The following is a 21,993-nucleotide window of genomic DNA, read 5'->3' on the forward strand; positions in this document are numbered from 1 at the left end:
AGTGGTTCTTTCCAACTCATAGATGCCCAGGATGGACCTGTCGAACCCGTGCCCAAACCTTTTCTAACTGTAGAATTTGGTAGTGTATATCCCAGAGTCACATTGTATCAGTTGCCTATATTTGGCTAGATTGAATCGTGTCTACAAATATAGCCTCTGCCTTCTGTATGATATGAGCTAGACTCTGGCTCCAAATGCCATAGCTGCCTCCAGAGACACATCGCATTTCTGGTGATGTGTCCCTTAGGATTGCTGATCAGGTACTGTTTTTTATATTTTTATCATAGTCAATAACAAAAGCAAAAGGATTGAATTTTTAGTCATCAGATAGGTTCACTTGCCTGAAATCCTAATGCCATCCTTTTTCCTTCAGAACTTAATTATACCAAAACATGTTCATAGATAGCTGAGTTATCAAAAAACCAACCCAACAAAATCATAGGCTACATCTATATTCACATAGCTCAATTATTTTTATTCTTTATTTATTTGTGACTGTTTGTTTTAAGTTCAGTAGAATGAACATGTGACGTCTAAACAGAAAACTTAGAAAGATTTAAATAAAAGTTTTAGTCCCAATGGACATTTATTATATAGTTAAAAAAGGTAAGAGAAGTATCCAGTAGCTGAAATGATTACATAAGACTGACTATCACTGTGTGGCCAGAAGTAAGATTTGGTGAGCTAATTTAAAAAGACGTTTCCATTTTGGGAAAAGTGTCTTTAAAAAAATGTGACCCTGAAAATATTTGATAAATCTCTTCAGAAAGCTTGTATCCTTAATAAAAACCAAGAATAAATGTTTCTAACAGGTTAGCTAATAATTACTATACTTAAAAGTAAACAAAATATCTTTTAGTAGTCCCATAAAAACATATAATAATATTATTTGATACTAAAAGCTCTCAAGCTTTAGGAAAGACATAAACGAACCATAAGTCCCCAGTAAGTGAAAGAAGCCAGTCTGATAAAGCTTGGTTCTATGATCTCAGCCATATAGTATTCTAGAAAAGTAAAAGCTATAAAATTAGCATAAATACCCAAAATTTGGGTAAAAGGACAGAATGAATAGGTAGAGTACAAAGAAATCTTAGGCTAATACTCTGCGATTCTGTATCAGTGGGTGATTGTGGATACATCTTATATATTTATTTGAACACTAAGAATGAAAGTAATAGTACTTGTGAGGTACCTAGACAGATGGACACAATAACCAGTCCTTCCCTGGGAACAGGCAATGAGACCCACTGTGGATCTGTGGGAAGGAATAGTTAGGACCTTAACCATGGAATAGGAAAGGGAAGTTAATAACCAATATTGACAGTCACAGAGCAAAGAAGACAGAAGGCACAGAAGGGCAGTGGGAATAGCTTATAGCAGATTCAGTTTCTACATAGAATGAAGGGTGTTTTGGGAGGATTTCCGGAAATTGAAAGATATTATTATCTGTAATTATGAATGACTTTTTAGATTCATTAGTTATAGAAAGAATTTACAAATTTGGGCAAAAACATTATGAAACTTAAAAAAGAAAAAATCTCTTAATATCACTGCTGATATTTTAAAACTGGGAGAAAGAATTCTTGATTGTTTTGGGATGATATCACACAGGTATTATATTGACTTCATGATCAAAGCTAGTGCTTGCCTAACCATAAGCCTATCACGAGGCCAAGCTAAAGCTGTGAGGGAGAGGGTCACTCTCAGTGTTCCAGCTAGAAACACTGCCACTGGCTTCCAGGGTCGTGTTGTATCTTAGGTGCAGGGTAGAGCTGCTATATTCAGAAAACTAAGGAGCAGACCATCTGTGAAAGGTCGCTCACCTTAAAGTGGGGCACACACCTGAGCAGAGCCAAATTTTTGTGTCTGTGAAGTTGGAATATTTCTCTGTCCTCACAAAGTACCCAAAAGCTGTGTTTCTAGTGAGTCTGAACTTTGTTCAACTGGGCCAGCCAGTGTGGTTATCTGTCACTTGGATTCCCTTTGTTGTTTGTAGCCTTTCTTAGCCCAAAATAAGAGACACTTTGGCTCATGTGATACAGCCCCAGTTTCAACTACAGTGCTAACACCAAAGAAAATCAGGCAAATCCATAGAACTACAGAGACAGCTTTTCTCAACCTTTTATTTTACTAGAGTCAGCTCTTCTCAGACCTTAATTTTAACCAATATAAGTGTTATTTATGTATTGACTTCTTAATTCATCTTTAAAAATGTTTGATGATGAAAGAAAATGGTTTTGATAGCTCCTGTTAACTCATTTGCTTAGAGGGTTGCATAGCAACAAAATCTAGACATACATTTCATTAGTAAAATCAGGTGAGGATCGCTCCCTGCAGGATATATATATTTACAGGAAGAGAATCCAAACTGTAGTTTAAAGCAGTTCCAATGGCATTTACCAGAGTTGGCTACTTGACCTGTATATCAGCATAAGCCAATATTTAGGCAGAAACTGAAATATCAAAATCAGTTTTCGTTTTTCCCTCTCTCCATTCTTCCATTCATTCCATAAATAGCAGTAAGCTGAAATCTTAAGTAGGGCAGTTAATTTAACCTCAGAAAGCCCCTTTATTTGATTTTAAATCAGTGGCAAAGTTTAGTCAGTTGTAGTTTTCTCATGTGGGACCCCAGGTTTGGGGCATGGATTCATTGCAGGTTCTGGCAGTAAAGGACAGCCCTCTCTTCTCACGACATGAGGTGTTCGTAAAGAAGTTCCTTTCAAAGTCACAAGGTTTTAACAGCAAAGTTCCCTCCCAAAGAACTGTCTGGTAGTGCTCAATGTAGGCTTGATGGGAGCACATTAGCTCTGGCTCTTAGTCTCTGTGAACTGGGCAGTCTTGCTGGCATTCAGAGAAGACCTGCTCCAGCCTGAAGGCTTGGCAGACACTCTGCTTCCTCTTTACTTCTCCATTGCCCATGAGACTCACAACTCTGTATGACCAAAATAATTCAGTGCTGGCTCCTAAAGGAATCTCTGTGCTTCAGAGTCAGATAGATAGTATTCTGCTACTCCTGACTGTAGCAGAGAATTGGCACCCCAGCTTTTCTGCCCGTTGTTTAGATGAGCAGCAGAACTTGATGAGGGCTCTCCACCGTTTTTCTGAAGTTTGGTAAAGATGAACATGTGGTATTTGAAGGTTTAAAAATGGTGCCTCAGTGATATTTATTTTATAACTTAGAGTGTACACAATGCGTATTCAATAAAGATTTGTGATCTAGTTAGCTCACTTTTCATGGAGAGGCTCTTCAAAAAAAAAACCCAGAAATATAATTTCTTAAAGGCAGAGAAATCCCATTGCCTTCCCTTGCCAATTTGTAAGACAGTTCATTCGACAATTTCAGTGCTTTCACAAGTTCTTTTTTGGGAGTAGTTCTTAAATAGTGGTTTTAGCTTCAAAATTTATGAGCCATTTCAAACTTGGAAGTCAAATGACTGTGCACTTATTGAGTGCTTAGTGTGCTTGTGGTCTGTGTCAGGGCTTTGAGCTCTTTCTAAAATGTAAAAGCCAGACAAACTCTCCTCTCTACCTTCAGTGTGTACCGCCCAAAACCCAATTTCAAACCTGCCAGCATGCCTTTACCTGCGGAAGTCTGGCTTTTTATAAGAAAATACTGTGATTAATTGCATCCTTTAAAAAAGCAACAACCATCACAGATGAAAATATTTCATATTTATGGGACAAAGATGTGAAGATTGTTGTTATAGGTTGTCAGAACACAGCAGTATAATGAAAAGTACATTGGGTGGTGACTTGGAAATGAGAATGACTTAATAGTTATATAGTTAATATGTTATGAGTAGTTAAATATGAGGGGGGACTTTATCACCTTCAGACTTTCCCCTTTGGTGCATCAATGCTTAATGCATCCTCAGAACAACAAACCTGTGTCCCAAAATGAAGATTTGTAAATACTTTGCATATTAGAAGCCATCAACTCAGCTCTGTTATTGAATAAGCTTAAACCATCTATGAAAAAAAATCAGTAACGGCCTTCTTTTACCTTCAGGTCGTCTAAACTATTCATATCCAGGATCCGATAGTTCTCTGCTTATTAATGGTAAGTGATAATTGATTTACCCTAGTGAAGTGCACAAAACTGAAGTTAGTATTAGGTGAGAAAACATAGTATTTGTGCTTCAACAAGTACAGAAGTGACACTTATTTGTTCCACAGTGATAGTTGTAGATTGCTATTAGTCACCTATTTTAATAGTAATTCTTGTCCCTCAAAATTGTGACAGATATTTTCTCTAAAAAAATACTGAGAACCACTTGATTCTCCATTCTGAAATAATGGAGTGAATGTGAATTCCATAATGACACAGAACAGCTTCATCAAGTGCTAGTTAGCTTCTGTAGATCAGACGCCAGGAGAAGAGAGGAGAACCAGAGAATTAGCACCAGAAAGAGGCAGCTCAAGACCACAGTGCTTTACATTCCAAAGAGAAGGTCATTTGTTATTTACCATCAAGAAGAGCATGAAGAGTGAAGATGGATTGGCCTTTACAGTTCCTTTCATAGAGGCTCCTTACCTGGCCCAAACACTACTCAGGTGCCCACAAATCCTCCATTTATGTATACATGCTGGAAGTGAGTCACAGGTCACAGGGAAGGCAAAGGCATCTACTCACAGAATTAAAGAACTTTAAAGTGCATATCTGTTTTTGGTATCACAATTCTAAAAAAAATAGGTGAAATACAGAAGTCTTTTTTTTCTTTTTATTTGCTAGTGTGTATGCGTGTGAGTATGTGTATGATTTATTTTTATCTTATGTATATGTGTCTGTATGAGTAAGTCACATGTGTACCAGTTCCTGTGGAGGCCAGAAGTTACAGGCCGTGTCGGTACTGGAAACAGAACTTGGATCCTCTGGAGGAGTAGGAACAGCCCTTAATCACTGAGCCATCTCTCCGGTTACTGATATTTTTTCCATATTTCTGTTAATTTCAAATCTCTTAAGATCTTCTATCCTCCAAGAATTATTCTTGCTGCATTCTCATCATTCCTTAAACAAACAGAAACACAAACAAAACCATCTTGTCTGTGGCAAGTAGTAATGGAGGAATTGAAAATATGCTCATAATATCATATGGTAGCACAAAGGTATCAAGCTAACACCTACCACCTAATGGTGATGGCATAAGGTTGGGGAGGACATCTCTTCCATGGAGCAAGGTTTACTTTTTCCTGTTAACTAGATCCAGGCTCAAGTCCAGATACTGGAAATTACAGTGACCTAAGATTTGAGATAAGGCAAAGTGGTTGACTTTATATTAATTTCCTCATGAAATTGTTCAGTTGGATCACTTGCCTGTGAGACTCATCTTGGAAAAACTCTCTGGTAACTTTCTCTTAAAGATGAACACATTTAAATTTTAAGATTTTTTTGTTTTGCCTTTCCTTTTATCTCTATTAATATTTATTTTTATAAGTTGTGTTTTTCAATGACTATTTCTTGGCAAAGGAAAAATAATAAAGATGACCTTTCTTCCCAAGTATTTATGTTTTGAAATTTTAATGGTCCATAAACTATAGAAGGAGGCCAGATGCTTCATTTCCACTGCTGCTTATATAGAAGTTTTATTTATTATGAAAATATACTGACTGGGTTAATATCACCTCAAACTGAAAGATGTGATGATGAAGAAAAATAAAAAGATATTAGAAAGGAGAAACTCTGGCTCCTTAAGGTAGACCCAAGAATGTAAAGTTGTGATTGCCTTGGTCTCAGGTTTAACATCCATCTTTACAGGGCCCAAACTAGGTTTTGTCAAATGTGACCTAGTGTTAGTTTTTAGTAGGAAACCAGTAGGACCAGATGCTGATGTATTCGTTTGTACTGAAGAATGAAACTGTGGGCAGAGCTGATGCCAGAACTGACTCAGTCATTCTCCAGTATTAAAGTCAAATATACTAGAAGATTGTTTAAGTGAGGGCAGGAGAGATGGTTCAGTGGTTAAGAGCACATACTGCTCTTGCAGATGACCCAAGGCTCCGAACCACTTTTCTCAATCTCCAGGAAGATCTGACACCTCTGGAATCCTCAGGCACCCGCACTCATGTGCACAGACTGATACACATAATTAAAATGTAAAGGAAAATAATTTTAAAAGATTACTTAAAAGTCATGAAATCAGAGTTGGTTAGGAAAGGAGGACAGTCTTAGGTGTGGGTATTGCCTATTTCTTCAGTCATTTTTATAAAACATCCTTGCAAATGGACCGCTTTTATAATAAATGGATCTTATTCCTCTGGTTCTTAGTAGCTTTGCTATTAGGTTATGTCAGGTTTCGGGTGTATTTATCTTGGGAGGCTAATATACAGTAGTAAGTGTGCTTAATGAAGACAAGCTCAAGAATTATAGAAGCCTCCCTTTTTACAGGGTTGAGGATTAAATACAGCTAAATCACTTATCAAACCAAGCACGTAGTGAGTCTAACCAAAGCCATTCATATTTTTTTTTTTTGCTTAAGAATGTGCACACTAAGGATTTACAAAAAGGAGTGACAACAAGGCATTACTAAGATGAAACTGTAAAAGTTGTCTGGGTGAACAAGTTTTTGTTTGTTTGTTTGTTTGTTTGTTTTGTTATTGAGATAAGTAACCCAAACTTCCACTTCTAAATGTAATTCCCTCAACTTTTTGCTGTTTTAAAAAATGGATAATAAAAGCTTGATATTTTGGTGATAAAGTGCTAATTATAGGGTTTTCTTTTTCTTTTTCCTGGGAAAAAGTCTTGGGCTTAAATCCATTTAGTGTATTAATTTGCTGAGGGATCAGTAACAAGCACGCAGACTATGACTTAAATAACAATTTTTCCTCACAGTTGTGGAGGCTAGTCATTTTGTGGGAGCTAGGAGTCATTTTGTGGGAGCTAGGAGTCACTTTGTGGGGCTAGAAGTCACTTTGTGGGAACTAGAAGTCACTTTGTGGAGCTAGAAGTCGCTTTGTGGGGCTAGAAGTCTCTTTGTGGAGCTAGGAGTCATTTTGTGGGGCTAGAAGTCACTTTATGGGGGCTAGAAGTTTTAAGATGAAAGCATGCCCAGGAGTGATTTCTTGTTGGTGTAAAGATGGCTTCTCCTTACATAGTCTGCCCTCTTTACACATCTGCATCCTAACTTCTCAGGACAAAGGTCATGTGGGATTAGGACCCACCAAAGGTCCTCATTTAATTTTATCTTTCAAAAGACTATCTCTAAAAGCCGTCATATTCTGAAGTCCTTAAAGGTAAGACTTGAGCATATAAATTTTGGGTGCGGAGAAAAAAAATCAACCCATAACAAATATCTTTTACTAATAAATTTTATGTAATAAACATATGTGTTTTATGACTCTGAAACATAAGCTTGAAACTTAATTTCTTGGTTAAGCAAAAATGCTAAATATGAGCCAGATTTACCTCTAAGTTTCTTCTGGTGTGACTAAGTTAGGTGTTGACTGGAAGATTAATTTTATTCATCCCTATGTTGAAGCTTAATTTTATCTAAGGAAACCAACAATCACTACCACCTCCATTAAAAAGAGAAGTTTGTACTTTTGTTCTGTCATTTTTCCTTTAATTTTTATTTTTAATTCTCCATTCTCTGCTATTTTAACCATTAGAATTGTTTAAAAGATAAACTTTGGGCACAAGAAAGGTCCCAGAACAACAACAGAATGTTAGGTTTTGGAACTCATTTATGTGGTTCTTTCCCTCTGATGATGTCTGTTCATTTAGAAGCATCAAGTGTTTTCTTATTCTAGAGAAGAGGCGTTGAGACCTATCTTTTAAAAACTGTCAAAACCTTTTTGTCTCTTAATTAATTAAGTTTTAGAGTGATGGAGGGAGATTGTTTGCTTGGATGTGGACAGAAATCTGTAAAAAAGGAGAGTGTAATTTACCTAAAAAAAATATAGGCCATGATAACATTCTTTGAATGCTACTGTATCAAATTACTAATGTGACATAGGAAATGTTAATTATAATCTATATGTGTGATGTGACATAGGAAATTCTAATTATAATCTATATTTATAAATTAATTTTGATAGTGAATTTATTAGAGGTTGATTATAAAGTCACTTAAAATTGTTATTTGCACTCTTGTTGGACTATATGCCTTGATCATCTCAGATATAGGCATTCTATCAGCTTTTAGTATCTACCCTCTTTTGTTCAAAGATTAACAACTGTAAGTTTTAGGTCTTTGAATTATATCTTTTCTTTGTTACATGTTTGTGTGTGTGTGTGTGTGTGTACACACTGCTACACACAATACAGTAATATTTGCACATGTTAAAAAGGGTCACATAATAGGAATTTTCATTTTATGAATATATCCTGATATGGATATTTGAAATAAGGGTAAAAAAAAGATGCTTTTTAAGAAACAAATAGAAACTCACCTTTATAATGAAATACATTCAGAGAGAGAGAGAGAGAACAAATTTTGTATACCTTCTTTGCAATTCTAGCCTCCAGACTAATGGAACATTTTACTAGAGGGACTTTGACTGTGAGTATAAGGCTGATAGGAAAACCATCTGTAAGCAGTCCTGCAGAGTTGTTTTATAAATGAAGCACTTATCAACAGAACTAATAACACAGATCTAGAAGTTAGAGACATTTGTGGTCACAATGTTTCAAGCACATGTTTACTATTCTTGATTCTTTTTAGTTCTGAACATTAAATCATTGAAGACTAAGCCCAAAGTGAGCAATAAAAATAAAGGTAGGGTCAACAAATAGTATTTATTTTAACTCTAACTGAGACTGGGAGGCTATAACTTAGCAATACGGACATGTTTCTTTAAAAGGTCATAACAGTCTAGCAATACAAACATGTATCTAATACATCATAACAGTTGATACTTTAGTCACTTTGAGGAAATTCTTAACATAGTGTACTTCAGCTGACTTAACTAGAACTTTTCCAAAACATGTGTGCCTTTGTGAGTTTTCCCTCTTTGTGTTTGCAAAACATCAAATGACAAACTATATATCTCATTATATTCATAAGATTAGAAATCTGTGTGACATATTTTCCCCCAGGAAAGTCTGTGTTGCAAGTATTTCATCACAATGTTGTTCCAAATATAACTTGGAGTCGGTGGGGAAGGGGCATTAGTAAATCTTTCCATAGGATAGAGAGGCAGCATTTAGCATTTAATTACTACTTGGATTCTGGTTGTGCTGGCATGTTTGTTAAAGCTGCAGTTTGTTTACTTTTCCATGTGTCACATGTCAAAATTCACATGCACACATGCACAAGATATAAGTGAAAATAAAAAATACATTTTCATTTTTAAGTTCCAAATGTTTTCAGTACTAGTTTACACCATTTTTTCTGTTTAATTTTTAAAGTTTTATAGTTGTAAATATTATGTACCTGCAGCCTTTTTTCCTTAATATGGGAAAAGGTGTCTGATTACTTTTCAAAATTAATCCTGGAATTTAACCTTACATCCCTCTTAACCACTTAATTACGTGTAAATAAATAAAAATTGAGACCTCACATTTGAAGATTTTGGAGGTACTTTATTTTAGCTATTTTATCTATAGCTCTTGCTGTTTTTGAAGGCTTTGGGACTTTGTTAATTTTTTTATGGAAGCCACGTGAGTTTTCATTTGGCTTTGTAGCTTCTTTCAAATATCTGTTTTCTGAGAAATTGAAGTAGCATCAATCTGCTTGTTAAGATAGAACTTAGACTCCCAAGTCACTCTTTTCTCAAACTCCTTTGTCTTTGAAGTGGTTGTCTAAACAGAATGTTCTATTTATAAAAGCAGACACCCACTTTTGTGATGTCACTTGTCTTTCTAACCTCTGTCTGGTAAGTTGGAAAGTAGCTCTTTACCTGCTAACCCTGAACTCATCAGAATGAACACCTACCAGGCTTTCCTTGAAGAAAATCTTAGAGCTCTTTTAATCTATTTACTCCAGTAGTTGAGTGGGGTCCACTGCTGTGTAGTAATGGTAGAAATATATTTTTGTATGAAACCTAATTTTATTTTGCAAAATACTCAACTGTTAGTTCCAAGTTAAATTGATTTGTGTTGTGTCTAGAAAATAAATAGTGAAAGTGGTGTCGTGGCAGTTTTTAGAGTGGCATCTAGCATCTAAGAGCCTGTCCCAATGTCCTGTTTAAACAGTCCCCAGCCAAATCCTACTTGTGCTACATTCTTTGCCTGAACATAACAGCACCCTATGGCATGGCAATCTTGATACTCCTCCTGTTTTTCCTTTAAGATCTCACCTATATTCCATCCCTGCCACCCCCTTACATACAAGGTTTTCTCTGTCCCTGTTGCATGTCCTACATAACCAGCAGAACTGTGTTCCCTAAAGACTGATAATGGTGTTACATGTTTTCTCCTATATGTATATATATACATACATACCTGTAATAAAGTTTATTTATAGATGAGGTATATAAGAAATTAACAACAATAATTTAATTTTGTTGAAACTGTAATAAAAGTTATATGAATATAGTCTTTCTCAAAATATCTCAGAAATGCCTAACAGGCAGGTAGCACATGCAGCATGAAAACACTAGGCAAAAAGATGATCCACATCTTAGGCATGGTAGAGAGGGGAGGTGCCAGGTTCCATAATGCTACTCAGAACTTACAAATTGTATTTCTAGAATTTTATATTTGATATTTTCAAATTGAGATGTACCATGAAAAATACTGAAACATGGAAAATGAAAGTAGGTAAAGTGAGGTTACTACAGCCATATCATGACATTATCATGACAAATGGCTATGTGACCTGTGGCATACATGATCACTTGTTGCTAGAGGTCAAATCTTCAGGTTGTTTTATCCACTGTGCTTAGTAAGACCATGGGGTCAGGAAATGTCTAATTGAGCCAAGGCTCACCTTGAACAGGATGAGCCCCCATGCCAGTTCATCTCAGAGAGAGCATTTTCTCAGGATGCTCTTAAAGTTTATGATGTTTCTTGTGGATTCAATAATTAAACCTTTTCTCTTCTTTTGAACTGTAACTGATTTGATGACAAAGCCCGACCTTCAGTTTTGAATATTTGGGACTGGATAGAGGGTTTGAGTTAGTGGTGGATTTTTTATTTGTTTGATTGTTTAGGGATACAAAAGTTTTGACTAAAGCAAATATATAAATTGACTAAAATTTTCATTTATTATGATTATCTTCTATTTGCAAGGAATAGAAAAAATACTGTAAGGTGTATTCTGTAATGGTGAAAAGTCATGAATTCAATATTCATGTGTTTGCTAAATTATTAGCTTGGAAATCTGAGAGAAAGTATAATTAACACAGTGGTAATTGGTGTAGATCATGTTGCATACAACCTTAGCTTCATAAATATCTTGGCCCTTGGTTGATGACTACAGTCAAAGGTTTCCTTTAAAACAAGTGGCATTCAGTAAAGATTATGTTGTCTTTGAAGTTCTTTTTTAAAAGTGCATGAAACTGATCATAACCGTCCAATTCCTTGGTTTGGTTTTTGGCTTTTGGGTTTTTTTTTTTAATGCATAGACCAGGAAATGAAGAATGTGGCTTTCTTTTTCCGTTTCAGAAGCTTATAGATGAAATCTCAGTGGATTCTTTGACAATGTTTGAAAGGTTGTTTTTGTTTGTTTTTTTGTTTTTTCTTCTCATTTGACATGCAGCAAGGACTTATGGGCGAAGGAGAGGTAACATCAATGTTTTTCACTTTTGAATGTATCAGTTCTATATGGAGAGGACTCGTGCTCTCCCAATTTATAATCTCTGTGGGGAAGGAGTGAAGGGAAGTGGATGGGTTTGCCCTTTTCAGAATCTCTGTCTTGTAGTTGGAGTTGTAGACATTAAAGAGCTGGAAAAATTACCAGAATGGTAGGACTAGGATTTTAATTCTGTGTAGTAGATATTTAACTGACTTATAGTTGAAGATTTATTTTTTAACTTCTTAGAAGAATTTAAGAATTTTTTTAAAGATTTGATTCCTTAAAAGCTAGACTCGTCTAAAAAAAATTTCATTAATTGGAGAGTCATTTATACTTAAGCAACTTACATCAGCTTCTTTTACTAAGTGAACATTATGTATTTATTTAATTAAATATGATGAATTGAATAAATGAGCAGTTTTACAAATGCTCTAAAATAATAGGGAATTTTAGAGATTCATTTGCTACAAGCTCTCAACTAAATTTAATTTTCTTATCTGTAATACTTTGCTATTTTATAAGAAAATAAGACCATTAAATAACTTAGATTTAAAGTGTGATTTTTTTTAAAAAAAAAAAGATCATTCAGAAAATAATCTGGAGTTGTAGAGCCATTTTGGGTCATAATTTACTAATGGCATATAGAATGAATTTGTGACAAAGACGCTGTTGTCTATGCTCAGGAATGAGAGTTACAGTTACTGTAACTTTGGGGGTTACTCTAACTTCCAAAGGGCATGCAAGAGTTCCAGTAAATAGACTCGAGATCATTTCTAGAGTAGAGTTGGCAGTTTCTCAGAGAGCATCTTTACATAGCAGCTTGGGACACTGAAGCTCTCTGTACCTCTGTGCTTTGCTTATATTAATAGACATTTCTATTTTCCTGCCAGGTAAGTATAGGAAGACTTGGCATTTGGCATTTCTACTCTTTTCTCCTTTTCTATGTGTTCCAGAGGATAGGAACTTCAGTTTTTAGAATAGTTTTCAAAACAGATGACATCCTTGGTAAGCTAATAATCACTCAGCTAATATGTCTTTAGCATGCCTCCAGATCTTAAATGCTGTAAGACTAGAAACTGAATTGTGTACCAACATTAAATGAGCTTTGATATATCCTATTAGTTAATGTAAACTAAAATGAGTTCCCACTTAAAATTGACTTGCTCATTTTAAGTACATTCTTAGGAAAGTATGCAGAGGCTATACAATTTGGTTTATTAAAGAAATTTATGTGACCAGCATTTTATAGCCAAATTTAATATTCCGTGTCCTTGTGTAGGTTGCCATAGGGCACTGCCAAGGCAGTGCAGTCTGTTGCCAACATCTTTCAAAAGAGTGCTCTCTTCAACTGTGCTTCCATTTCACGTGCTGAAGCTTCTGGATTCCTGTGGGATACTTAAGTAGCCCTCCTATTTAACCAAATACAGTCTCTGTGATTCCGTAGACTTTAAGATGATAACAATTCAAGAGCATAAGTGAACCTGTAGTGAGCAAATAAAAGCAGCAGTTTTATCATTCTTTTTTTTTTTTTTTTTTTTTTTTTTTTGGTGTGTGTAATAACCAGTGACAAGGAGCCCTTCCTATTAGCTTTCTATTCTGCTTTCTGTTTCAGGTCAGTCTTCACTGTTTCCGATGGAAGATGGTTTCCTGGATGATGGCCGTGGGGATCAACCTCTTCATAGTGGCCTGGGTTCACCTCACTGCTTTACTCACCAGAACGGGGAGAGAGTGGAACGATATTCCCGCAAAGTGTTTGTGGGTGGATTGCCTCCTGACATTGATGAAGGTATATTCAGGAAGGACTGTGTTAGAGCAGCATGGTGGCCCAGGGGGGAAGTTGTACCAGGGTTTGCTGTTATAGTCCCTGTCTTGCCTGGCTCCGATCTTAGTCTTGCTCACCTTGTTCCCTTGTCCTGTCATCCTGACATATCATAAGATTAGTTGCAGAACGAAGCGAAGCAGGACTGTGGGGATGTGCTGAAGCAATGACCAAATTCAGTGGAATGAGGGAAGACCCCAGAGATGTCCCAAGGATTCTATTGTGGACAGCATGAGCTTAATTAAGTGCCCTTATTCTGTTTTGTCCAGTTTTGTTGGGTTTTGTTTTTGTTTTCTTAGCTACCTTCCATTGTTTCAAATTTTCAAATTTTATACTAAGTATGAACTTTAAAAAATGTATTATATACCTGTACTACAAGAAAGTCCTTAAAGTGATTAATTTTTACATATTTTTTCATTCAGCAAACATTTACATGTTCTCTAAACAGCTGTACTGTTCTTGGGCTTGTTTATGGAAGTAAACAAAACAGAAGGGCCCATTTACAGAATCTACATTCTAATGGGGGAAGGTGCATGGAAAGTATGAAAGCATATGAGAAAATATCAGAGAGCAGTGTTGGAAAGCAAACAGTGTTACAGGATCTAGCATGCAAGGAGTCTTCTTAGATTGGGTGGCTAAGGAAACCCACTTTAAGGAAATAGTATTTGTGCTGAGACCTGAGTCAGTATGAAGCCATACAAGGACCTAGAGGGATTGGTTATCCAGTAATAGTGAGTTCATTTCTCAGTTTTAGTTACCCTAATAAAAACCACAGTGGCAGACCATCAGTCATACAGTCTTGGATATTTTCAGTTTCTTTTATCTTGGCTTTCTGAATGGAAGTGGAAATAGAGTAATTCATGTTCTAGAGAATAGAATTGATTTCTGTAATAGTCTGTAAGATCTAATAATATTTAATCATTTGTCACTTAGATTGAGATTGCATTTATCAAACTTCTAGAAGGTTGAAAATTATAATAAAGACACTTGTTAAGTATCTTGATAAAACTGCTGAAATTTCAATTCCATTCACACTCATTCTCTTTATTACCCTCAGAGTGCAAAGCTTGAAAAACATTGTATTCTGGAGAACTGTGCAGTAAAAAAAATTACAGAATTTCTCTATAGGACATGGGATGAGAGGCAGATCATTTGAAATTGAATAAACTTTGTACCTGAAACAGAAACAAAACCAGAACTAGTACTTGGATATAACCTGAACAGTCCAAGTACTAGTCGGGTAGCCCAGTATACTGTGACAATGCCCCTAAAGCAACAAAGTTGAAATGCTAGCTTGTAATCACGGAAATATAGTAAATAAAGATGGACCACTGAGAGGATGCCAGGAGCCCTGGAGACTGAGATCCTCCTCTCTGGCAAAAGAGCCTTGGTTGTTACATTTGGATTTGATTTTCTTAAGCTGAAGCCGAGAGGGTTCAGGCTTTGCATCACACAAGCTGAAGCTTTTCCTTTCGTAGTGAGTATTATGGTTAGTTCTGTTCTTACCATCTAGCTCACCTTGCTCAGGAAAAAGTTTCTTATGAACCATACAACTTCCAAGTCAGCCTAGCAGCATTCTTCTGCAAATTAGTCTCGTTTGAGCTAAGTTGTGCAGAAACAAGTATAGCAGAATAGACTGCACTATTGATTGGAGGAATCTCAAATCAAGGGAAGGAACAAGACTAGAAAAACCCATGAGATGTTGGAGTTGCATTGGAAATATCAATATGTATGTCAGTTTTTATAATACATAAAGAGTTATAAACATGTTTGTTTGCATGTGCATTTATTTCCTAGCTTTGTCTACTGAAGAAGACTTGGAAATAATATCCTATAGTTATGAGGATATAGGAATTTTTTGCTGCTAAAAGTAATCAAGACTGATTTATAAAAAAGCATTTCATATGTTGACATGATTTAGTGGTAAGCCAGGAAAATAAGATATGATGAAATATCTTCCTGAGCCACCAAGTATGGAAATGCTTTGTAAAATGACAGGGAAAGGTCAGAAGGTCCTATGAGCTCCCACTCAGGGAAAGGTAGGTAAGTAGGTAGGTAGGTAGGTAGGTAGGTAGGTAGGTAGGTAGGTAGGTAGATAGATAGATAGATAGATAGATAGATAGATAGATAGATAGATAGATAGATAGATAGATAGAGTCAAAATAGAATTAGAACTGGAATATTATAGCCTGTTGAGTGAAGTAGGTGTGTATGTAAATAACCAGAAGAGAAAGAAGAGCTCTTCAATACTATGTGATACAGATGAGCAAATGTAGAAGGAACAGTGGAAACAGGTCACCAATATTTGACAGCCATCATGGTGGTCACATATGTATCAGTGGTGCCTTCTAATAGATGGCATGACAAATGCAGCAGAATGCTGCTAGTCACACAGTATTCCTTGCAAAGTGCTAATCAAATACAGAGAGGAAAATGGCTTCTCCTTGACAGAGAATCCACATGACCAAGATCAGTTTGTTTAATTAAAAGATGAAGTGACACCAGGTGGTGGTGGTGCACGCCTTTAATCCCAGCACTCAGGAGGCAGAGGCAGGCGGATCTCTGTGAGTTTGAGGCCAGTCTGGTCTACAGAGTGAGTTCTAGGATGGCCAGGGCTGTTAAGACAGAGAAACCCTGTCTCAAAAAAAAAAAAAAAAAAGATGAAGTGAAGTGGTAGTATTTGTGTCTGGGATACACAGCATGAAACTACCAAACAAGGGCTGTGCTAGACTGCAGGGGGGGGGGGGGGTCGCGACCCACAAGTTGAGAACCACTGATATAGACTGACTGTGGAGAGCTGAAAAAGTCTAGTGCTTCAGGGATATAACAGTTAATGCAGAATGTGCTCTAGGTGGGATTTTTTTTTATCAAAAATAAAGGAAAAGATTGTGTCCAAGCACTGAAGAGTAATTGTATCAGTATTGATTTCCTGACGGTGGAAGCTACATATAGAGGTGTAAAAGAGAGCAACTTTTGAGCTGCTTTGAGCTGATACCAATGGTAGTATTTAGGAATTATAAAGCATAATGTCAGTAAAGGATGATGGATAGATAAGTTGACTTCTATATGTATCTAACTAGAGGGAGAATGAGGAAAGGAAGAAGTTGAGGCAGATGTGCTCAGTCCTGAGTGTGATGCCATGAAGTAATACAGGAGTTCTTCGCATTGTTGTTGGAGATAGGCTTTTATTAAGGGGAGAGCAAGGAAGGGTGATACCAGGTGATGAGGAAAGGTGGGATCCAGGTAATGGACACGTGAACCCTGAAAGAAGATAACTAGCTGCTTTCTATTTTCTCTCTGTTATATTTTCTTTCTTTGTTTTTTCCTTTTCTTATGTGCTGGATAAGCACATAAAAATGTAATTGATAGTGACAATCTGAAACCCTACATCTTCAAAATGTGTGTTCTGACTGTTCAGAGGTTCACTGAGGTGTGGAGACTTGGAACTGGGCACATATTTGAATGGCCACATTCTAGTTTGGGAGGTTTTATTTGTGACTTCATTGCAATAAAGTGGTTTTATATTTAAAAACTATTAAAACTGATAGATTTAAATCAACTTTTTTCATTTCTTATTAGATGAGATCACAGCTAGTTTCCGTCGCTTTGGCCCTTTGATTGTGGATTGGCCTCATAAAGCAGAGAGTAAATCTTATTTTCCACCAAAAGGTAAGTCTTGAGACTCCAATTATTGAAGTACATTTTATACTCAGGGTGTCTAATACTGAGTGCTTTCATAAATATTACTTTCACTGCAAAAGTTTTCATTAAAATTTCTATTTTTCTAAGTGTGTTTTCAAATTTTCTACATAGTATACTTTTGATTTAATTTTAATTACACATTTGCAAGATGTTTCCAAATACTACCAAATGGAGCTATTTAGAAGACTCAGTACTCATGCCACACTTGACAACCCGAGTTCTGTCCCCCTGGACCCACATGGTGAATAAGGAAAAACAGTGCCTGCAAGTTGACCTTTGACCTTCATGCATGATCTACACACACATACGCACACCTGCACACAGGGGAGAGAGAGAGAGAGAGAGTATTTTTAAAAAGATACTGCTAAAATGAGCTACTGATGTGTTCAGACTTTTATTAGGAATATTGTTTTAATTTTTCATATTTTCTATTCTTTTTCCCTTAATTTTACTTTTTTTTTTTTTTTAGTAAATTTTATTAAATTATAAAAGTTTCCATTTCCACCCCCCCTCCCAACACCCTCCCACTCCCCCTCCTCCCCCTCCTCCTCCCTCTTCGTCCCCCAGGGCAGTCAGGGTTTCCTGCCCTGTGGGAAGTTCCAGTTCCTTCCCCCTCCCTCCAGGTCCAGGAAGGTGAGTGTCCAAACAGACTGGATCCCCAAAATCCATTATATGTAGAGGAAACAGGTCCCAGTGTCATAGTCAATGGCTTTTCAGAAAGACTTCGGGTCAGCCACAGTCAGAGAATCCGGCCAAATTCGGAGAGTCTGGTTAGATCACGTCCTCTTTCAGTCCCAGTCCAACTGGCCTTGGTAAACTCTCATCAGATCCGTTCCCTTGTATCAGTGGAAACCCTTAATTTTACTTTAAGCTGTTTATCTATATGTGACAAAGACAGGAAAGCATGTAAGCCTTACTTTCTGTCCCCTGCCTCAGGCTATGCATTCCTGCTGTTTCAAGATGAAAGTTCTGTCCAGGCTCTCATTGATGCATGCATTGAAGAAGATGGAAAACTCTACCTGTGTGTATCAAGTCCAACCATCAAGGATAAACCAGTAAGTGTAGTATAAAATTGTCTTTTGTTTATGTTTCCATTCACCTGCTTTCTTACTACATTTTCTACTTAAATTTATATGTTTGAAAATAGAGTATAACAAGTTTTATTATGTATTTTATTGGTAATTTCATATGCATTTAGATCCCCTACCATACTCCTTCAGCTTTTAGAAAACATTCCTCCCCTACATCCTCCTCCTAACTACATCATCTCTTCCTCCTCCTCCCACTCCCCTCCTCATCCTCATCCCCCTCCTTCTAATAACTTACTGGGCCCAATTAGTGTTCTCTGTATATAAGTGCCAACTATGGGCCACAGGACTGAAGAAAGCTGACTGTCCCTTACCTAGCAGCCATCACCTGCCAAAAGCATTAGGGAGGGGGCCTTATGAGCATCTCCCTACCAGTGTTGGAGCTGTGACTGCTTGATCTTGTGCAGGCAACCACAGCTGCTAGGAATTGGCGAAGACTATTTTCCAGCATCCTCTCCAACCTCAGCTCCTACAGTCTTCCCATTTCCTTTTCCTCAGTGCCCCTGAGCCTTTTAGATGAGGGAGTGTGAGATAGATGTCCCATTTAAGTCTGTACTCCATAGTCACATGTTCTCTGCACTTTAGCCAGTTGAGAGTCTCTGTATTAACCACCATCCACTGCATAAAGAAACTTCTCTGATGAACAGTGGGATCTGCTTACTCTGTGTGTAGAAGGATATTCAGTTTGGTACTATGTCCCCTTAGCAAAGTAGTAGTAGGTTTTCCTCTAGAGTCAATGGCCTACCCAACCACAGTTTCTTGGCCCAGTTAATGGTATCAGACATAAACTTCTGTCTTCTGAAGTAGGTCATAGTCCAATAAAAAAAAAACAAAAACTCTTGAATACTCCCATAACATTCATGCCAGTTTTCCACCAATGGCCAATTCTGCCCGGATGGTTGTTATTGTGACTCACAGGGTTCACATCTGGATAAGAGTGTTCATGACTTTTCTTTCCCAGCAGCCTGCAAAGCACCTTCTAGGCTCTAAGTGGAGAAGAGAGTAAGAGCGTAGGGCAGACAAGGGGTTGGGGGAGGACTAACACTGCACATATTTGAAAAACCATATTGAAACTATTTTATACTATTTTCTAAGCTTGTGTGTGTGTGTGTGTGTGTACATATACATAGAGGAAGACAGACAGAGAGACATTGAGAAGGAGGGAATTAGAGTTACATTATACAGAGGAACAGTGCTCCCACCCAAAGCCATAGGTTATCGCACAAAAAGCCCAATGTCAGGTGTGGGATACACCATAGGCTATTGCCATTGCTTTTGGCTACCAACAAAAACTTGATAATAAGACCTTATGGTTGAAGACATCACACACTCACAGGACATGGATAAATCAAACTCTGGTTCATAGGGTGTACAAGACTGCACAACCAGGCCTGGCTTAGGTACATTATTCTTGATTGGGCTAATGAGCACTAAAGTGTTTATGAAAATAATACTGCTCAGTGGGTAAAAGCACTTGCTGCCTTTGCAGAGGACCTGGGTTCAGTTCCCTGCACCCAAATAAATAAAAATAAATAAACTTTAAAATATTTTTGCAAATATTAGCAATATTTTTACTTTGCAATGTAACAGATTGATTAGTATCAATAGTAAGTGTGGGTTTCCTGGAAATGTGCTGAGTCTGAGTCCTATTTTATTTAAATTTAAATTATGTAGATATTGTAAGGATGGGTAAAATAGAGGTCCCAGTAAACTGAAAAATAGTTAACTTGTAGGTAATGAAGGATGTATGAGTGTGTTTGGCTCATAGTAAGTGAACTATTCATAAAACACTCTTACTCTGAAATGAAGAATAGGGAAGGCAGTTTTTAAGCCTTTTAGTTTTACAGCTTTATTGGTTTGTGATAAAATGGGTCATTGTAAAATACTCTGCAATAGTTTTGAACTTTTTTGATATGAGCATTTTGATTTACACACTTTTAGGTGCAGATTCGGCCCTGGAATCTCAGTGACAGTGACTTCGTGATGGATGGCTCACAGCCGCTTGACCCACGAAAAACAATATTTGTCGGTGGTGTTCCTCGACCATTACGAGCTGGTACAGTTAGATAAAATCCCTGTATCTTTACCATGTGAAATATAAAGATCTTTGAAATACTCCATGAGCTTTGAGTTAATGTGCAATGCCCCTAGTGGCAAGAAGAGGGCATTGAATCCCCTTGGACTGGAGTTGTGAGTTGCCATGTGGGTGCTGGGATTCAAACACCGGTCCTCTGAAAGAGCAGCCAATGCAATATGTGCTCGTAAATAACGAGATGTAAGCAAAGGTGTCAGACTTTTGTGGTGAAGGGAGTAAGAAGGGCTCCCAAAGAATCGACAAGTGAATTTTCTAATGTTCAATTTATAGTAACCAATACCTTCCTAACCAGTACAGATATGACAACAGTGCAGCCCAGAGCAGACAAATGTAGGTGCCAGACCAATCATCTTGGAGCCTGAGTTTTCTCAGAAAATTACTGCCTATTTCATAGGTTGTGAAAATTAAGATAGCACATTGTAAACCAACCAGCTTGTTGAATGAATACTCGCCCAGCAGAAAAGTTATTGCAATAATAATTTTGATTTTAATAATGACTATGATGCAAACTCAGAGGTCACATAAACTTTGTTTCCATTAAATGGTAGGTGTGAGTCAGATAAGTAAGTCTTCTTGATTGTGTCTCTGCTCCTCTCATTTTAGTGGAGCTTGCCATGATAATGGATCGGCTGTATGGAGGTGTCTGCTATGCTGGGATTGATACTGACCCTGAGCTCAAATACCCAAAAGGAGCTGGACGAGTCGCATTTTCTAATCAACAGAGTTACATAGCTGCTATCAGTGCCCGCTTTGTTCAGCTACAGCATGGAGAGATAGATAAACGGGTAAGTGTTTGGAAAGTTCCAGAAATGGGGCACCATCTATTGTGAGACCTGTGTTTGATGTAGGTATCGAATACTCTGCGACACTATACTCTGAAGTCTTCATTGGTTATTTTATTGTGCTATTCTCAGCCTAAAATAGAAAATCAACTTGGTGGGTTATGCTCAGTGTTTCAGGTCACGTATATTCTATGTCAGTGGTCGTCCTCCGGTGTACATAAAGAGAAAGCTTTATCTACAGGTGACGGCAGGATTTGCTATAGCAGTCACATGCTGTTTGCTCTTCCTTCATATTTCCCCGTCAATTTGAGTTTCCAGCTAGGGTTTATCATTAGAAATGCTTAGTGAAACCCGTGGGTCTGTGTTCAGTCCCTCTCTAGGTTCACTGCAGAGTCTGGGGCTTAAAGTCTACCTGCCCTTCCACAAGTGCTAGGGAGTTTCATCCTGGAGCCTCCAAGACTAAAATCATAACCAATCTTGTAGCTGGTGAGTTAACAACGGTTGTTCTAACGCTCAAGAGACTCAGATGATATTGGCCCACTAAATACTGGAACAGCCCCGTTCTGTAAAATCGCCTCTCACTTTTAGATTCAGGTAAACCACTCTCATTGACCAGGAATAAAGTGAGGTTTTTGGCTGTGAGGACCACAGCCACAACAGGTTTTACCGTAATTCCAGCTGTGGACACTTAAAAAAAACCACCAGCCAAGCTTGGCAACCTCTCTCAGAAGTTCATAGAGCAAAAAGCAGCCATCTTCTTTCCCACTAACCCTTGCAGTATGCTATTTTGTGGAAGATGGAAGCACTTAGATGGTTTTGTTTAAATTATATT

At 37.3% G+C, this 21,993-nt stretch overlaps 1 protein-coding gene across 4 annotated transcripts in view; it reads left to right on the forward strand.

The window, feature by feature from the left end:
* The window catches only part of Cpeb4 (cytoplasmic polyadenylation element binding protein 4), a 58,899-nt gene that overhangs the window by 32,273 nt on the left and 4,633 nt on the right, over window positions 1-21,993 (forward strand). Inside the window, exons 3-9 of one of the 4 annotated variants that reach the window (XM_048436052.3) lie at window positions 4,010-4,060; window positions 11,640-11,663; window positions 13,288-13,461; window positions 17,074-17,163; window positions 18,133-18,251; window positions 20,226-20,340; window positions 20,983-21,164. In XM_048436052.3, coding sequence (XP_048292009.1) covers window positions 4,010-4,060; window positions 11,640-11,663; window positions 13,288-13,461; window positions 17,074-17,163; window positions 18,133-18,251; window positions 20,226-20,340; window positions 20,983-21,164 — 755 coding nt within the window. The remainder of the gene's footprint in view (window positions 1-4,009; window positions 4,061-11,639; window positions 11,664-13,287; window positions 13,462-17,073; window positions 17,164-18,132; window positions 18,252-20,225; window positions 20,341-20,982; window positions 21,165-21,993) is intronic. The other 3 variants (XM_085694829.2, XM_048436053.3, XM_048436054.3) reach the window with 3 other exon arrangements.

This window comes from Myodes glareolus, chromosome 9 (genome assembly GCF_982192425.1).
Source record: "Myodes glareolus chromosome 9, mMyoGla1.1, whole genome shotgun sequence".
NCBI lineage: Eukaryota > Metazoa > Chordata > Mammalia > Rodentia > Cricetidae > Myodes > Myodes glareolus.